Source organism: Neolamprologus brichardi, chromosome 1 (genome assembly GCF_056152115.1).
Source record: "Neolamprologus brichardi isolate AB-2024 chromosome 1, ASM5615211v1, whole genome shotgun sequence".
NCBI classification, from domain to species: Eukaryota; Metazoa; Chordata; class Actinopteri; order Cichliformes; family Cichlidae; genus Neolamprologus; species Neolamprologus brichardi.
In genome coordinates, this window is record NC_142104.1 from 955,001 (window position 1) to 971,709 (window position 16,709).

At 48.7% G+C, this 16,709-nt stretch overlaps 5 protein-coding genes across 11 annotated transcripts in view; 3 read left to right on the plus strand and 2 right to left on the minus strand.

The window, feature by feature from the left end:
* ccne1 (cyclin E1) overlaps positions 1 to 195 on the minus strand; it is a 9,333-nt gene extending 9,138 nt beyond the window's left edge. Inside the window, exon 1 of the mRNA XM_087839967.1 lies at positions 1 to 195. This exon is cut by the window's left edge and continues 228 nt beyond it. The gene's annotated coding sequence lies outside the window, so the exon portion shown is untranslated.
* On the plus strand, positions 106 to 6,302 carry zgc:162297 (uncharacterized protein F13E9.13, mitochondrial). 4 transcript variants are annotated; one of them, XM_087840810.1, is made up of 6 exons: positions 106 to 152; positions 2,635 to 2,717; positions 2,800 to 2,980; positions 3,055 to 3,205; positions 3,661 to 3,788; positions 5,808 to 6,302. In XM_087840810.1, exons 1-6 carry the CDS (start codon positions 107 to 109, stop codon positions 5,996 to 5,998), a joined length of 780 nt encoding a protein of 259 aa, XP_087696936.1. In that variant the 5' UTR covers position 106; the 3' UTR covers positions 5,999 to 6,302. The 4 variants fall into 4 exon arrangements, with proteins under 4 accessions (XP_087696936.1, XP_087697311.1, XP_087697684.1 ...); XM_087841185.1 differs by lacking the exon at positions 106 to 152 and adding an exon at positions 1,461 to 1,555; XM_087841558.1 differs by lacking the exon at positions 106 to 152 and adding an exon at positions 1,516 to 1,570.
* Positions 6,028 to 7,704, minus strand: si:ch211-260e23.9 (uncharacterized). 2 transcript variants are annotated; one of them, XM_006802320.3, is made up of 4 exons: positions 7,600 to 7,704; positions 6,977 to 7,119; positions 6,755 to 6,902; positions 6,028 to 6,637 (listed from the first exon to the last, which is right to left on the minus strand). In XM_006802320.3, the coding sequence occupies exons 1-4, from the start codon at positions 7,662 to 7,664 to the stop codon at positions 6,409 to 6,411; spliced, it is 585 nt and encodes a 194-aa protein (XP_006802383.2). In that variant the 5' UTR covers positions 7,665 to 7,704; the 3' UTR covers positions 6,028 to 6,408. The 2 variants fall into 2 exon arrangements, with proteins under 2 accessions (XP_006802383.2, XP_087698685.1); XM_087842559.1 differs by lacking the exon at positions 7,600 to 7,704 and adding an exon at positions 7,464 to 7,571.
* LOC102794467 (protein C19orf12 homolog) lies at positions 6,988 to 12,005 on the plus strand. Of its 3 annotated transcripts, XM_035912741.2 has the most exons (4): positions 6,988 to 7,143; positions 7,345 to 7,518; positions 10,315 to 10,501; positions 11,452 to 12,005. In XM_035912741.2, the coding sequence occupies exons 2-4, from the start codon at positions 7,393 to 7,395 to the stop codon at positions 11,715 to 11,717; spliced, it is 579 nt and encodes a 192-aa protein (XP_035768634.2). In that variant the 5' UTR covers positions 6,988 to 7,143; positions 7,345 to 7,392; the 3' UTR covers positions 11,718 to 12,005. The 3 variants fall into 3 exon arrangements, with proteins under 3 accessions (XP_035768634.2, XP_087699601.1, XP_006802382.2); XM_087843475.1 differs by lacking the exons at positions 6,988 to 7,143; positions 7,345 to 7,518 and adding an exon at positions 7,832 to 8,172; XM_006802319.3 differs by lacking the exons at positions 6,988 to 7,143; positions 7,345 to 7,518 and adding an exon at positions 8,821 to 9,242.
* A 796-nt stretch (positions 12,006 to 12,801) lies between these two features.
* Positions 12,802 to 14,669, plus strand: LOC148106230 (protein C19orf12 homolog). Its single transcript, XM_087843108.1, has 3 exons — positions 12,802 to 12,842; positions 13,907 to 14,088; positions 14,440 to 14,669. The coding sequence occupies exons 1-3, from the start codon at positions 12,802 to 12,804 to the stop codon at positions 14,667 to 14,669; spliced, it is 453 nt and encodes a 150-aa protein (XP_087699234.1).
* The last annotated feature ends 2,040 nt before the right edge of the window (positions 14,670 to 16,709 follow it).

The window sequence follows — 16,709 nt, forward strand, 5'->3', positions numbered from 1 at the left end:
AGGCGTAGATTCCAGTTGGCGCTAAATCTCCACCCTCTGCGCCGCTTTACAGCCGCATTGAGCTGCGTCACCTCAGCCGCTCACCTGTGCAGGGCACGCGGCAGGTATGCTGGCTGAACTCTGCGCGGATGGTCGCGAGCGTGAAGGAAATGGTGAGTTTTTAGTTTTGCCGGTAAAAATGGGGGCGTGAGTGCCGCGCTGACAGCTGCGAGGGGCGGATCTTCGCAGACCGGAAGCGCTCGGGCACCGCGTGGCTGTGTGTCAGATGTAAACAAAGGCAGAAGCGGCGCAGAAAGACGCGGAAAACGACGCAAAGCGGGCAGAATGACGTAACAAGTGAGCGAGCGGGTTTCGTGCACGTTACCTCCAGTGTCTGTCACCGGGACCCGGCTGTGATTCAGCGGGAAAATGAAGCGTATCGCCTCCCACGTGTCCACTGCGGGCTGCCGTACTCGCCCCGCCTCCGCCCGCGACGGAGTGACCCGCTCAGCCGCCTCCGGACTCCTCCCCGGTTCCCAACTTCACCATTAAATCTGATAAAGTGGCGGAAGGAGGCGAACCGACCTTTGATGTCAGCAAATCTGTGGCTGCTGGTCACGTGATCACATGACAGCGTCCTCACGCGGTTGTTGCTGCTGCAGGCTGAATATGATCATTTATCAGGCCGTGGTTTTAATAACCAGCTCATACAGGAAATGTAATAACGTCACATCCGTCCTCCTGCTGCTGAGACATGACCCGTAACAGAACTCAGCATCTGCATTTACAAACACAGCAGCACAGCTCAGGACAGTGGAGACTCCCACGGTGACCCCTGTGAGCTGTGGGAAGCACAGAGGCTTGATTTACAGACAGCTCTGATCACAGGAGGAGAAATGGAGCAGGAGTAATCCTGAAGGAGGAGCCTGAGCAGTGCTGTGGAGGTGAGGAGTAACAGTCAGTGTGTACGCCCCACAGGGTGGAGGTCAGAGAGGTGGAGGAAGGTACAGAAGGTGTGATCTGAGTGACATATGAGACTGTGAGGTCAGGGAGGATGCAGCTGGGCAGCATCGGATGGTTGACTGCAGGGTGGCTTTGGACATCAAGAAGAGCAAGTGAGTGAAGGAAGGAAGGATGCTGGGAAAGTAAAGCTGAGGGAAACTGCAGGGAGTGTCCTCTGGACAAAGGAAGGAGGACAAGGAAGCTTGGTGTGGACCCAAAGCAATGAACGGTGCACTGGAGAGGTGAAGAAGGCAGGGCGGAGCGGGTGGAGATGAATGTCAGGGGTGATTCGTGACGGAAGGGTAGCAGCACGAGACAAAGGTTCAAGGACAGCAGTGAGCTCTGAGGTTTGGAGATGGCAGAGGAGGAGCTGAAGATGTTCAGACGTTCACTGGGAGTGAGGAGGAGGAGGAGCAGCTGAGAGTCAGAGAGGATGAGGTTTGAGCATGTGCAGAGGAGGGAGGGTGATGGAGCTGCCAGGTGCAGAACGACTGCTTTGAGTTTCCTGCAGTCGGCACGCAGCGTCGAGGTTTGCTGCTGTATGAAGAATAGAAGTTTTAATAAGTGGAGGAAGGTGAGTCTGAGCCAGGTGAGTGCAGACAAACATTAATGGTTAAACCTCAGCTTCCTCAGAGAGCGTAAAACACGTCCTGCTGGCCCTGATTTACAGCCAGGAAACTTTATTCAGAAACAAACTTGTTCCAGAGACGATCGTGTTCTTGTCGTCGGTGAAGCTGAAAAACTCTTTTTGTTTGGTGAACAAAGTCGACCTTTGCTCAGTCACATGACCTCCTGAGAACGACACAAACAGGCTTCATTCTGTGGCGTCTGCACAGAGAGGGAAGGATGAAGTTTTTGGAGCTGTTTGGGCGTCTAAAATCCGTCGTTATCGGAATGATCCACGTGAAAGCGTTGCCAGGTAACAGAGTCCACCTGTCGGCGTCCTCCAGGTTCAGGTGAAGTGTTTGGTCGTGGCAGGGGGGGTCAGTGAGAGCAACTTGATTAAGTCAGACGTGTAACATTTCCGTGTGGTCGGCTGTGACGGGGCGGGTAAACTTTATTTAACCAGGATCATGTGAGTCGAGATCAAACATCTGAGACGCGCAGCAATCGACCTTCGTACGAAGATACACGGCAACAATAAGTACATCGACGTACACGATGACCCGCCCTAACTGTAATGCCGCTGAACCCTGAACCTCGGCCCCGTTCTCCTGTCCAAACAAGTTCTCACTTTTTCTGCTGTCATGACCTTTGACCTTTCATGCACTAACACACACTTTCTGCACGCTCTGACCTCGGGGTAAACTTGCTGACGTCCACTCGTAGGAACATTGTGGGATTGTGTTAACACACCTGAACACGGTGGACCTGCAAACAGAGCAAAGCTCTGCGTTTACAGAGGCGCTCACACTGCTGCTGATCAGTCAATCACCTGCATTGATTAGCAGCAGCTGATCGTTTCTCACACGCTGTAAATATGCGTGTTTTATTGTTCGTCCAGGTGATCACGGTTGTGTCCTGATGTGTCACCAGGTGTACTCGTGACTTTGACTTTGCGCTCGTATTCTTGCACATACATCGGTGCCCACATCCTTAAGTGTTGATGCTACTCTTTGAGACCTTATCTAACAGGCTCCTCCTCTTCCTCAGGTAGCCCACTGGGCTCTTTGAAAATGTCTGAAATCAGCGAGGCGGCGTGCCGGGAGGCAGCGATCTACAGAGACGCGGGGATTGTACGTTTGTGCACGTTGTTTGCGTTCCTCACAGCTCTGCAGTCTGCGCAGGCGAGGCGCTAACCCAACCTCCGTCTTTCAGGATGGACTGATCGTTGAAAACATGCACGATGTGCCGTACTCTCTGAGCGTGGGCGCCGAGGTGAGCGCCTGCATGACCGCCGTCTGCTGCAGCGTTAGGGCCGCCTGTCCGTCCCTGCCGATAGGAGCGCAGATCCTGACTGCAGCCAATCAGCAGGCTCTGGCTGTGGCTCTGGCTTCAGGTTCAGTTGTTCGTTCAGTTCGTGTTGATGTGTTTGGAAAGATGCAGGACGTGTGACGCGCTGTGTGCTTCCAGGCCTGGACTTCATCAGGGCTGAGGGCTTCGTCTTTGCTCACGTGGCAGACGAAGGACTCCTGAACGCCGGCGCCGGGGAGTTACTGCGGTACCGCAAACAGATCGGAGCTGAGCACGTGCAGATCTTCACCGACATCAAGAAGAAGCACAGGTGAGGTCACCTGCTGTGCAGCTATAGTAAAGAATGAAGTCCTCAGTGATGCAAGAAGACGTGAAAACACTTCCTGTGTCTGAGTACAGCTGCAGATAATCAGGATGAGCGGCTCGGCCAATAGTCTCTCAGGCCTGTCACAGCTGAGCTTTTAGGCACTGGGACGTTAACGGGGCCGGCCTGGGCAAGGGACGTGTTAAAATGTGTGTCAGCACCATGGCGAGCTCTTAGAGGCCGTCCTGGATGTTTCCTGTTGATGGTCGCCTGTGGTGTCCTTCTGGTGTCTACTGCAGCTCACCTGCTGCTGTGGGAGGAGCATCTCCCCCACAGCAGCAAATCAGGAAACTTTCACACAAGGTTTGATTTTTATTACAGTGCAAACACTTATCATCTCCAGTGTGTAACATCCACACATGCCTCTGTGTGTGTGTGTGTGTGTGTCTGTGTGTGTCCAGCTCTCACGCCCTGACGTCAGACGTGAGCGTCGCAGAGACGGCGCGTGCTGCTGAGTTCTTCCTCTCAGACGGCGTCATCATCACAGGAGCAGCCACAGGACTGCAGGCCGACCCCGAGGAGCTCCGAGGTCCCGCCCCTGCCGCGCACACACACACACACACACACACACACACACACACACACACTCTGTCCAGATGTTAGCCTGCCTCTCGTCACTCTGTGATAGACAGACTGTCACTTTTCTGACTTTATCATCTACAATCAGCAGCTTCTCGTCACTGCTGAGATTAACGCTGCAGAATATAAAAAGGAGGAGACATTACAAGGAGTTTTATTTTGAAATTCAAATCTAAAGTTAACATCTCAGGTCAGGTGACTCCTGTTAGAGCTGCAGGAAGGATTCACCTGCATGCAGCACAGAAACAGCTGATTGGCTCTGCAGGGTTCAGGTGTGACTTCATCAGCTGTGCTGCGTGGGTCGATGCACACTTCACTTTATTCTCAGAACAGTATTTCACAACATATCAGACATTTTTTAAGCCCCTCACCTCAGGTCCTCCTGCTTTTACCCCGTTTGTCCAGTAGAGGGCCCCCTCACCTCTCTCAGCAGCAGGGCTGCCAAGTGTTTGTTCAGCAGCTCGAAGCTGAATCTTTCTCTGGCTTTATTAAATAGTTACAGTGAAGACTGACAGGAAACCCGAGGCAGAGAGGGCCGCGGGTCGGACCACTGAGCTAAACCGGCGCCCAAACAGTCTGAATGTTAAATGTCACACTCACAGCAGGGGTCAAGCCCACCTGAGCTGCTTGTGGGAGATAAATCCACTCGTTTTTCCCTCTGTGTCTTTAACTGATCAGAGTAGAAAAGAACCAGATAATTTCCTGTCGAAAGCTTAGAAATGAAAGTCATGGCTCCACCGACATTCACTGAGACAAACCCAGAGCTACACCTGCCCTCAGGTGTTACTGATGAGTGCCACGTTTTTGTGCTTCCTCATCTGTAGTTCCATTTCCTGTTTAAAACATTTAACCAATCAGCGTTCAGGTGCTGCTCTGCAGCTTCATGCAGCTTCATGCACAGGACCATAAACCCTGCAGTGATCAGTCAGTAAGGTTTGCATCAGCTCAGGTTACTGAGTCTGAACTCTGCACCGCGTCCTCGCAGCAGCGCCGGAGTCCAGGATATTTATAGCAGCCGACACTCAACCCTGTAAACAGTCTGAGTGCTGTACATGCCACTGCTGCACACACACACACACACACACACACGGGTGCTGGTCATGTTCAGACACATTCACCAGGTCACGCGTGTGAGCAGAGGTTCACTGAGTGCAGCTCTGCAGGTGGTGAAGGCGTCTGAAGCCTATTTTATATTCTGTCACACTCTAATGTGTCAGTCTGCCACACCCCTCTGCGCACAGACAGGAGACTCTGGCAGGTCAGAGAGGGCACGCCTCAGGTGAGTAAAGTCATTATGAAGCCAGAGAATATGCAGTGAGCCTGTTTGCACACACACCGTCCTGCTCCGACCCAAAGGTCCTGCACAGCATGCATGATACCTTTGAGCTCCGAGGAGTTAGCGCTCAGTGATGATGTTTATATAGCAGAGGCTGCTCCAGGCGAGATAAACAAACCACGCATGCTAGCAACGGCTGCGTTTTAGTTAGCAATGCTTCAACCCAAGGTCCAAACAGCTGACAGTGAACGAGGCAAACGTGTCAGAGACAGGACGCAAAGACCAGGTCCAAAATCCAGGACAGAGTCCCAACACGGAGCCAGGAAAACACTGGGACTGTGTCAGGGAACAGAAGGATCATCAGAGCAGGAACAGGTGAGACTAATCAGGTCACATATCGACCGAGAGGTAGGAAGTAGCGCCACAGCAGCCCTCACCCCGACGCCTCTCTGCTGTGAGTCCAGCCTGCAGTGCGTTCAGTAGCGATCTACTAGATTCCTTTGTAATATTCAGAGTTTACATGAAATATAAATGATTTATTGTAAACCTTGTTCCTCACAGCCTCAGGTGGACTCAGGGTTTGTAAGTCTGCAGGGTTGAGATGCGTTCGTGTGCTGCTGGGAAAAGAAGCTTTCGACTGCTGACGTGTTCTTAAATAGAAATTCATTAAAGTGATTTTTTCTGTTTTTGCAGACGTTTCCCAGTCTGTGGGAATCCCCGTGCTGATTGGCTCAGGAGTGACCTATGACAATGTCGAAAGCTACCTGGATGCAAACGCGATGATAGTGGGCTCCCACTTTAAGCTGGGCGGGCACTGGGCCAACGAGGTGGACCCGCAGCAGGTGAAGAGGTTCATGGGGAAAATCCGGAAGCTCCGGCAGTGAGCGAGCCCCCACCAGAAAGACACGCAGCGTTAGAAAATCTCAAAAACTTTATTTTGCTTTTTTTAAAACATTTTATAAATACACACAAATAAAAACAAATTAAAATCTCACATTTGTGTCAAATAAAAAGTAGAAAAGCAGCAGGAACGCTGCAAAGGTCAAGAGGTCAACTCATCACACACTTTAACACGCAGAAGAAGAAGAGCGAAGCGACCGAGCACGAAGCTCTGACATCATCAACATTGATCTGAGCAGCGGCTGTTCGGCCGCGCGGCGCCCTGCTGATAATAAAGTTTACAGAAGAATGAAAAACGTGTGGTTCTTTCAGCTGTTTGATGGCTTTACTGCACAGGAAGTGGTGAATGTCACGTGATGTAACGGTGAGGTGAGTGGCGGCGCCGATATCGGAGTCAGTAGTTGTAGAGACGCCGGCAGGGCTGCTTGAAGTGTCCGTAGCGCCGCTCTGCAGGGCAGAAGCGCGTCTTGGTGAGGTTCTGCCTGTGAAGGGCGCCGCGGCTCAGCTTCCTGCCTTCAGCGCGGCTCCTGGCACGCTGCGCCGCCGGCAGCTGGATGTTGTACGGCAGAGGAAGCCCCCAGGCGGCAAGACGCCAGGATACATGCCGCCTTACCGCCACAGGCCTGGAGAGACACACAGGAAGCCACATTATAAACCCCGCCCACCTGCCCTGCTGTCTTCTTCTGTGTTTGTAAAACTGGTTTCAGATTATCTGAATGAAGCATCGTCAGCATCATAACCTTGAGGTTTCCTCTTCATCAGAGCCCGGCTCCTCCTCCTCCTCGGCTCCACCCACCCCGCGCCTCATCTGGTACACGGACATGCTCGGGTGTTCGATCAGCAGGTTCTCGAGGAGGTCGTCGTCTGGAGCCGACAGAAGCCCGTCCTCTGCAGGAGGATCAGAGATGTTTAGAAGCATCGGCGCTACAGCGTGTGCACCTGAAGCAGGTTGACTTTCTCACCTGGCAGGTTAACGATGACCCAGCCCTCGTCCTCCAACTCCAGCAGCTCCTCGTGTTCTTCTCCTGCTGACGCCAGGTCCTCGCTGGCGTTCCCGATAAGCTGAGCAAGAATCTTCCCGATCATCCCGACGTTTCTGACACACCTGTGGATAAAGAGCAGCGCACAGGTGAGATCATCACAGGTAAAAAGCTTCCCTCGTGACGCCGAGGCCTCAGAAACCTGAGCAGCTTCAACCCAGATGATGTTCCACAAAGACAGGAAGTCGGGTCGTGACCTTTCACCTCCTGTTTCCACATTACTGCTCAACACAGTTTGTAAGATCTTAAACCGTTGATCCTGTGTGTGTTTGTCCACATGTTGACTGCAGCTCCGCTGATTTACAGCAGCTCTTCATCACGTGACCCTCAGCTTCATCATGTTTACAGAAACAGACGTGCACGCACTCACTAACAGACACGCGCCTGTGTGTGTGCGTGAGAAACAGACCTCGGCAGGACTCCGTGTACCTCCAGCTGGAACAAGCACCCCTGCGCGTGCTCAGGTACGGCGGAACAGAGACTCTAACACTAACCGCGTGCAGGTCAAAGGTCACGCGTGGGTGTAACTAAAGATTCAGACCCACCTGCTCCGATAAGTCGATGTTTTCGCTGCTCTGAAGCTTCCGGTTCTCTCTGTGCTTGTTTTCATCCACAGGTTGTTTATCTCACACAGGCTCCTCCCCCGCCGCCTCAAACGTCACCAAAATCCACCCAATCAGGCGGAGCGTATCTCACTGCATCACACGTAAACAAACAAAGCCCCGCCCCCTGCCCCGATCCTCGCACTGAGCCGAGTTCAGCCGGGCAGACCCCGGCAGGCCTGAGGTCACACCTCAGCGTAGCGGTCAGGGTCAGAGGTCACCGGAAGCAGGTTATCAGCTCGCTGGAGCTCAACAATCACAAACACGGATGTAACGTCCGCGGAGCGGCTGGTTTTAAACAGGAACAACGTCTTTGTGGCAGCGTTACGCAACAGGAAGTAAAAATAGGAAGAAAGCGTGAAAGATGCAAATAGATTTTTTTTTTTTTATTGATTTTTTTTTACTTTATTTATCACATTTTAGACATACAGTCAAGTAAAAGAGGGATCACATAAAAGATGACATTGTGGTAGTACAATGAGGAACAGAGAGAGTGACAAGGACAGTGAGACAAAAGTGAGTAAAAGATGCAAATAGAATAAATGTAAACATGTCAGTGATTGACGCGGAGGCGGCTCCAGCTCGCTGTGGACCGGCTCTGTTTCTCTTTATGAAACTGGGATATTAGAAGGACGCGAGGAGGTTAAATAGTCCCTCTGCTCTCAGACAGGAAACAATACAAACAGGATTCAGACGCAGGATCAGATGTTTATTACAGCTACAAACATTCAGCCCACTCGGGGCGTGTGTGGGACGCAGCTTCAATAAAACAAACGCTTCAGATATTTATTAAAACAAAGGGGGCGGCGTCTCCTGGTGGCAGCCGCAGGTACTGCAGGTGAGGACAGCGAGGTCCGATTTACTTCATTTTTCTTCGATTCAGCAGAAGAAGAAAAAATAAGTCGAACACAAAACACAGAAACGTGTTCGGTTCGGTAACATCCGACCAAACAAACAGCCGAAGGAGGTAAAAGCTAAACAGAATGAATACAATAAGAAAAACAAGCAGATAATTAAATATCATGTCATAATATTTAATAAAGTAAAATGTGAATGACAGAGAGTGAAGTGCACAACAATTTAAAACACACAATATACGAGCAACACAATGAACAATATACTTCAAACAAAGTTTCTACACGGAGAGTTCTGATTGGTCGCTGCAGCTCGCTACGTCACCCAAGCCTCCACATTGGTCGCTTTAATTAAAAAGAAAAAAGAACTAAAGTCGCCTCGGTTCACATCCAACATCCTGCAGCTGTGTTCATTCCTGTAATCTGTAGATTGTTTTGATATTGTGGTTTAAGTTTCTCCGGTCTCCAGCTTGTTGAGTGCGCATGTGCTCTTTGAGCGTATCAAACTTTGTGCGCATGCGTTCGTTAAATAAAAGTAGCGTGAGATTAGAGCGCGAGTGTTTTAACGTGAGTTCCTGAGCGGATCGGCGCACCGGACCATCTTCTCTCCGTTTCTCCGGTTTGTGTTCAGCGAAGAAGAATCAAAAAGGCTCGTTAGTTTCCTCCTTCATTGATCTGCAGAGCCGGAAGTTGTCAGAGTTTCTACAGTTTGCGGACAGTGACGGACTGAAGGTAAGCAGAATGTGTCCCGATCAGCTGTGTGACCTTTAACCTCTGCAGCCTCACACAGAGGGGAACGAGTCCGAGTGGTCGGTAAAAAAAAAAAGTCCCGAGTTCGCAGTTGAATCCAACCGGATTCGATTCTCCGAGTCTGTGAATCAGACAGAGCAGCTGTGACGTTCACGTCCTGACTCTGTATTTACTTCTTGTTTGCCGGTGTGCTACACCTGTCCCTGCCGAGCCCGTCCCACCAAACTCCGCTCAGAAACCGTCTAATTTAAGTCTAACTGCTGTGATTGTGCCCGACGCGTCTACACGGAGCCCTGTCCTGAATCCGGAGCTCTGACAGTCCACGCAGCAGGGCCGTGGATGTGGTTTATTCGAGTAATTATTATATTAATAAGTAATTATAATGACTATAGGCCGTCTGTTGGTTTCAGGCTTTGTTGGAAAGTAAAAGTGAAACCAAGCTGTGGTCCTTTGTGCGTGTGTGACAGTTTTATGCAAACAGGCTGAAGGTGGACGAGACACTCTGCTCTTTGAATCTCACTTTTCACGTCACAGTCAGCAGCTGATAAAAACTGAAACTGGTTTTTATTTCAGGGTCAGACCTGATTTGAGGTCAGAAATAGACGCGCTGCTTCCACTTTTGTGTCTGTGCTGCATTTCTACTGCATGTTATTTCTATCCATGCGTCATCATACAGCTGCACATTTGGCACAGGTGGATGCTGGGAAAGGTGGAGGCGGAAGGAAGAGAAGGAGCTGAGCAGCGCAGGCTCGGGTTGGGTGGTCTGTGTGGTCGCAGATAGACACGGAGTCAGTACACACGTGACCTCGTGTCGCACACGCGTGTGTTACTGTGACACGCCGTGTGTGACCGCTGCCTCTCTCACGGAGCTCACACACTGTTGCATTAACGATGGATCAACCACAGAAATGCGATTAAAGCTGTGTGACCGCTGCGACACGCTAACAGCAGATTTACCTGTGAGACTGTGACGCTGGCAGCTCACCTGTCCCAGGTGTGCGTCGCTGTGTAAGGAATCACTACTTACACTCATCTTCATTTTTGAACCTTTCAGGAAAGACCCCACGTGGAGTCCGCAGAGATGCCCGCCCGGATGGACGACGTCATGCGTTTGTGCTGTGAAGTATCGGCTCACGAGGAGATCAAGGTCGCCGTGAAGAACTCCACCAAAGGGGCGATGGTGGCGGGAGGATCTGCGTTTGTGGGCGGGCTGCTCGGCGGACCTCCGGGGATCGCTGTCGGTAAGTAGAAGAAGAAGAAGGAGGAATTAAATCTGCAGATTCAGCAGAAGGAGATAAACGGAAACAGAGGCCTGAGGAGGACGCTGGGTTTAAACCTCTGACTGTGGACGAGGCGGCGTGTTCGCCACAGCTGTCAGAGTAACAACACGCTCTGAGGATTTGTGCTTTTGGTGGTAGAAGGCAGTAAACACGAGCAGGTTCGAGTCCTCTGCAGGTAAGAAGAAGTTTGGCAGCTTTTGTTGCTGCAGTGATCGTCACCGGGCAGCCTCAGTAACCTGGACCAGCAAAGTCCTCCCCACACAGCAGCCATCTTGAAAGGCCTCTGGCGTTATGTAAACCGCTTCGTGTGGCCGACACAGAGTTAAAGCACACCTGTGTGAACGAGCTGAGTAAAGGCGGAGCCGCTTTCACATGAGCGAGTTTACCTGATTCACTGTGTGACGATTGTTTTTAACCACACGCTGAATTGAATCGTTTACACTGATGGAAACACAGACGCAGAGTTTAAAATTCACAGCACAGTGCGTGTACTAACATCTCATTTGATAAGAGGTCAGAGGTCAAGTTTTCTGAAACTCTGGCGAATCCCATAATTCAACGAGGGAGTCACAAGTTTGTCCACCAGGAGGCTTCATGTCCTCACACGTGCTCACATGCACTTCCCTGAAAGCGCACGCCTTAACGCTCTGATCTGAACTTTTCCTTCATAGATATAATAATAATAATAATAATAATAATAATATAATAATAATAATATAATAAATCAATAAATGTATTGATCCAAACAGTCTGTGTAGACTGATCAGTAAATGTGATTGAAGGCCTCTCAAAGCTTTAGACGTTTAAAGTTGGACGTCGCTGTCGCTGACCTCGGCCACAGCTTTTACTCAAGCTCGTTTACACCTGTGTGTGCACCTCTGACACTTCTGTTCTTCTTCTGCGTCTCTCAGGCGGCGCCGTCGGCGGCCTCCTGGGCAGCTGGCTGACCAGCGGGCAGTTCAGACCGCTGCCTCAGATCCTGATGGAGCTGCCTCCCCCGCAGCAGAGGCAGCTCTACGAGTCCATCACGGCCGTCTTGGGGAACCTGGACTGGACGGACGGGGCCCAGCTCGTCTCGCTCGTGATGGGGAACTCCACCCTCCAGCAGCAGGTCGCCGCGGCCTTAATTAGCTACGTCACCAAGGAGCTGAGAGCGGAGGTGCGCTACAAGGACTGAGGGATGGTTCCACGTGGACCTGACCTTTGAACTGAATCACGTCTCGCAGCTCACACAGACGAAGTTCTCAGTCATGTTTGTGCAGCACTGATGTCTTTGTTACTTTTTTAATCCCTGACCAGCGTGTAATTTAATCAGGATTCCCACACTCTGCATCAGCGTCTTTTTAGAGTGCTGCTGCTCTCAGATCTCAAGCTTTTCAGCTTCTTTGACTGACAGCTCAGTGACCACCTCAGCTGGTACGCTGTAAAATGATTAAACGCCCCCCGAAGGCCGAGGGCTGGTACTACACCTCTGATGTTTTTTATCATGTTTTTACTGCAGCGTGTTATGACATCATTGTGACGCTGCAGGACGTTTCATTGGACAAATAAAAACTGTGTTGTACAGCTCTCTACGTCGCCTGTCACACAACGTATTTCTCATACTACTTATTTAACCTCTGTCTCTCTTCCACAGCATGTCTTTATCCTGTCTTCCTTCTCTCACTCCAACCAATCGCAGCAGATGGCCCCGCCCCTCCCTGAGCCTGGTTCTGCTGGAGGTTTCTTCCTGTTAAAAGGGAGTTTTTCCTTCCCACTGTCGCCAAAGTGCTGCTCATAGGGGGTCATATGATTGTTGTGATCTGTGTAAATAAAGTTGAAAGGTCAACATTGACCTCGGGCTTAGCCAACCTTGGTACTCGTGTCTGTCGAGGAAGACCTATCTATTGTTGTGAAATTTGATGAATCTATAAAAACTTTGGGCAATATAAAGTTTTTACTGATCTTCATATTTGGTTGACTTTGACCCAATTTTCACCAAATCTTAAATCAGCTTGAGCTGTTTTTGGTATCTACCAAATCACATAAACTCAGATTTTATTCTGAGCAGAACAGAGAAAACATCAAATGTTTAAAATGAGAAAATCTGATGGCAGCGACACATCTGTAACGTGGGACAGCTCCATGTGTCCTCTTCTTCAACATCAGCCTGTGATGGTCTGTGAGCTGAGGAGGGCAGCAGTCCTGCTGCTGATGCTCCAGATGTTTTCAGCTGACTCGTGCAGCTGGAACATTGACTTCAGTAGTAACAGAGCTACATTATGGAGCAGCTTGTGTCTGAGCAGGAGGAACCTTTAGAAAGGTCAGTATTACAGAAGCAGGTAGCCTGATGGATTAACTGGTAGGATTGTGGGAGTGTAGGAAAGAGCTTAGCTTTGTCTTTAGACACCAGTCCCAAATCTCTTATGGTCCACACTGGTCTCGTAGCCTGGGCGTCCTCATAAGGTCCTGCACCAAAAACATCCATTGCAATGAATAGCTTTAAAGATCGTGTTCTTAGTGAGGTGAAAGGTCAACTGGACCCACGTCAGTTTGCACAGAAGATGCTCGTGTAGCTGTTGCAGAGAATTAGTGTCACGTGGACCCAACAAGATATTTATGGACTGTTCATCTACTGGACCACATATCTTAATGCAAAGGTTATCACAGCAGAAGGGTGTAGAGTATGGCACCAGCAGGTGGGCACACCTGTCCTGACCCAATCCCTGCTTCTGTCAGTGCGGCTCATTTAAACTGGAGTGATTTACCTGACACTGGAAAGTTCTTGGTCAGCTTTGCTGTTATGACAAAGTAATAGCACGGGAGCGTTTCTGGCTTTGCACTGTGAAAGTCCAAAGTTCATATTTATGTGTAGGTGAGCTTCAGGATCTCAGGTGTTCCTCTGCACTGCAGAAAAACCAGTCCTGAAAGACGTGTGAATATATAGCTAATATAAAGCTAAAGAAGTATCCAACTGAAGGTCTCGGCTGACGTGAAATATCGTTTCACATTGAAAGTGAAAATTCCTAACATGTGACAGTTGTTCCGGTGTTAAGGGTCCAGTTTGGTTTGTACGAGTAAAACGAGATAAACCAGGATATTTTCAGCATTATTACCTGGATGTTTGCATCCAGGTAATAATGAAACTTAAGAAGAACTGAAAGCCACTTACACCTCCACCCGCCCCACAGACATCGTGATATAAAGTGGAAGCAGGATGCTCAGGTCAGTGTTTCTGTGCACAGCAGATTATCAGCTCACACACTCAGGACAGCACGGTAAGACATTTATTCTTATTCATGCTGCCTCCAGCTGCATTAATATGGATGTGTATTCTGTTTTAGTTCGACTTCTCTGTGATCAGTTATCATATTTTTTCTCTTACAGGAGATTCATCAAGAAGATGGAAGCAAATGATGAATATCTCAAACAACTGATTCATGCATTATCACCTTATGTAGAGAGAGAGCTGAGGAACACCTGGACGAGCATCCTCAAAGGAACAGTTGTGACGGGAGGATGCACATTAGTATGCGGGGCTTTCTTTGGACCTGTGGGGTTTGCTGTTGGTGAGTGAATGAATGATCCAGATAAGAGGGAACTGTTCCTACAGTGGGTAATACTAAGAAAATAAAAACAAAATAAAGTCATTGTTTCCATGGTGATATTAAACTGTTCAGATAACATGGAGGAGAAACACATATGGGGACAAAACCATGAATAAGATCATTTTTCTTTGGTTTTCATGAAACTTGTTCACAGTAAATATAAATCTATCATTAAACAGATAAAAATCCTCAGCTGTGTTTTCTGATGTTTTTATTTGGGATACTTCAAACACTTGACCTTTTTGTGGAAACAGGACTGGATACCAAACCTGTTTCTGACTTTCCATTCACCCTCTCCTCTGTGTCTCCTAGGTGGAGCCATTGGTGGCCTCTGCAGCTGGCTGACCAGTAACAAGTTCAAGTCTGTGCCTGACATCCTGAAGGAGATGACTCCTGCCCAGAGGACAGAGCTCTTCAACGCAATCAGGGCTGTTTTACCTACGGTGACGTGGAAAACTGCAGCCCATCTCATTGCTGCGGTGGTGGGAGATCATGATCTCAAGAGGAGAATTATCAATTTGTTAATCAGAATGTTCATGTGAGAACAGGCGTCTTAACATTTATGACTCTGTGTGTGTGTTGGCCTTCGTGATGGACAAACACAGTCAGTGAATTTTAACCAGACGTATTTCTCAGTTAGAAACATAAATTAGAGATAATCTGTGCCGGAGTACAAAGTCAATGTATTTCCTCACTCTGATTCAAATAAAAGAAAAAATCTGCTGAATATTTTTGTGTCCTTACAAATGATTTCATTCTCCTGAATAAAGTACTCCACATACTGTGCAAATGTAAAATATGGAGAATTATACTTGAAGTTTGCAGCCGGTTTTCTCAGACCAACGGCTCCTAAAGGTCAGACATCAGTTTCCTCCGGCATGTTCGTCTTTAGCTCCCTGCTCGCCTTTTTGGGTTTGGAAGACAAAGAAATGTCAGAAGGTGCAGCTGAGGAACATCAACAGCACGTTTATGGAACAAAAACGAGTGTAAAATCCACACGCAGCACATGACCAGCTTACCCACATTCAACAAACTCAGATGTTAAAGTTGTTTGAATGAAGCTGAAAGGTCAGACCAGGTGTAACCAAAGGGTGCAGTTAAAAGCAAAGGTGATAAAGAGCTTCAGGTTTCCCCTGAAATCTTAAGAACTTCGAGGTGATACACGAGATCTGAGCTGAATGTTTGGGCTGAAGTGTGTGAACAAGATGAAGCTGAAAAGCTTGTGTTTCAGTGAGACACTGAGAGTGTGAGATGTAATCAGACCAGTCCAGCAGAAATCCTGCAAACACTTCAGTGTGAAACCAGAGAGAAGACAGGATGTCCATTCTGCAATCTCTCTGTACCATTACACTGCGCACTGACTGAGAATACAAGTATCTGAACTTGTTCTTCAGGTTTTTACATTAAATGGAACATTTAAAGGTAATCCATTCTGCTCATTTAAGCTCCGATTCACAGTCTGTATCTGATCCTGGGCCTCAGTGCAACCACTCAGCTCATTGCATCTGAAAGAAGCGCTTTTAGCTCCTCCCCCTACCTTCCTGTCGTGTTTGGGTCAAATCTGACCAATTTACAAATGAGAAAACTCATAAATATTGTGTTTTACATCCGATTGCCTCGAGGTCTTATGACATCCTCCACAGTATGCACTATATGAAAGTGATAAGCACCTCTTTAGTTGAATTTTGAACGTTTTAATCAACTTTGTTACATCTGTAATGTTCCACCATAGAAAATGAATGGGAATCCAACCTCCACCCCATTTGGCCTCCAACCCCCTGAATGGCCCACTGAACTGAATTTGGTGGTGAAAAACGTTTCTTATGTTAATTTAAGAGCTGTTAAGACTAACTGGTCAATTGTGACCAGAACACTAAAGTAGGGTGGATGTTGGGTCTAAACTTAGACCCCACTGACCCTGGGACTTATTCCCGTGAAGGACATGCATGTGAGAATGTGTGTGTGCACCATTGACTGTAGAAAACATGGACGATGCGACCCCGCCTCCTACCATTGTGCAAAAATGAAGCCAAAATACCCTGTCACTACCCGATCCGTACCGGAAACCCGATCGGTACCCCGCATGCGCGAAAGGTGTCTACTTCCGGTCGTAGCGTTTTACGATAGTTATGGGTCAGAGTATCTGTTAAAATGTTAAGAATAACAAGTATCTCTTAAAATGTTTGCAATAATGAAGCATTTCAGTACAATGTAGACAAAAACGAAAAATAAAAAGATAGTTACGGATCGGTACTCCCCGATCCTTACTGCGCATGTGCAAAGTCCGACCGTACAAATCGGGTCTACCCGATCCGTACCGCGCATGTGCAGATGTTTTCTTCTTCTTCTGTTCGTTTCATGGCAGTTTACTCCCCAGTGTACGAGGATACTGCCACCTGCTGACCGAGCGAATAAACCCTATTGTAAACTAAATTGGCGTCATTACAAACGTGTGTTAAATTTGATTTAGTGATCGTCGAGTGTGTTTATGCTTGTCTGTGTGGAGAGGATTGACTGGAATAGTGATGATGATGTCTGCTATCACTGTCAATTGTCAGTAAACACTTAATCTGGCTGCTGAA

What these genes read in the sequence shown, in the direction of transcription:
- LOC102794467 (XM_035912741.2), top strand. Translation starts at nt 7,393, where the DNA reads ATGTTTACAGAAACAGACGTGCACGCACTCACTAACAGACACGCGCCT. An exon ending in GCACCCCTGCGCGTGCTCAG is followed by an intron (nt 7,519 to 10,314) that starts GTACGGCGGAAC and finishes TGAACCTTTCAG; the next exon opens with GAAAGACCCCACGTGGAGTC. An exon ending in ACCTCCGGGGATCGCTGTCG is followed by an intron (nt 10,502 to 11,451) that starts GTAAGTAGAAGA and finishes TGCGTCTCTCAG; the next exon opens with GCGGCGCCGTCGGCGGCCTC.
- si:ch211-260e23.9 (XM_006802320.3), bottom strand. Translation starts at nt 7,664, where the DNA reads ATGAAAACAAGCACAGAGAGAACCGGAAGCTTCAGAGCAGCGAAAACA. An exon ending in GGTCATCGTTAACCTGCCAG is followed by an intron (nt 6,903 to 6,976) that starts GTGAGAAAGTCA and finishes ATCCTCCTGCAG; the next exon opens with AGGACGGGCTTCTGTCGGCT. An exon ending in GATGAAGAGGAAACCTCAAG is followed by an intron (nt 6,638 to 6,754) that starts GTTATGATGCTG and finishes GTGTCTCTCCAG; the next exon opens with GCCTGTGGCGGTAAGGCGGC.
- LOC148106230 (XM_087843108.1), top strand. Translation starts at nt 12,802, where the DNA reads ATGGAGCAGCTTGTGTCTGAGCAGGAGGAACCTTTAGAAAG. An exon ending in CAGGAGGAACCTTTAGAAAG is followed by an intron (nt 12,843 to 13,906) that starts GTCAGTATTACA and finishes TTTCTCTTACAG; the next exon opens with GAGATTCATCAAGAAGATGG. An exon ending in ACCTGTGGGGTTTGCTGTTG is followed by an intron (nt 14,089 to 14,439) that starts GTGAGTGAATGA and finishes TGTGTCTCCTAG; the next exon opens with GTGGAGCCATTGGTGGCCTC.
- zgc:162297 (XM_087840575.1), top strand. Translation starts at nt 1,828, where the DNA reads ATGAAGTTTTTGGAGCTGTTTGGGCGTCTAAAATCCGTCGTTATCGGA. An exon ending in CCACGTGAAAGCGTTGCCAG is followed by an intron (nt 1,901 to 2,634) that starts GTAACAGAGTCC and finishes CCTCTTCCTCAG; the next exon opens with GTAGCCCACTGGGCTCTTTG. An exon ending in CGACCCCGAGGAGCTCCGAG is followed by an intron (nt 3,789 to 5,807) that starts GTCCCGCCCCTG and finishes CTGTTTTTGCAG; the next exon opens with ACGTTTCCCAGTCTGTGGGA.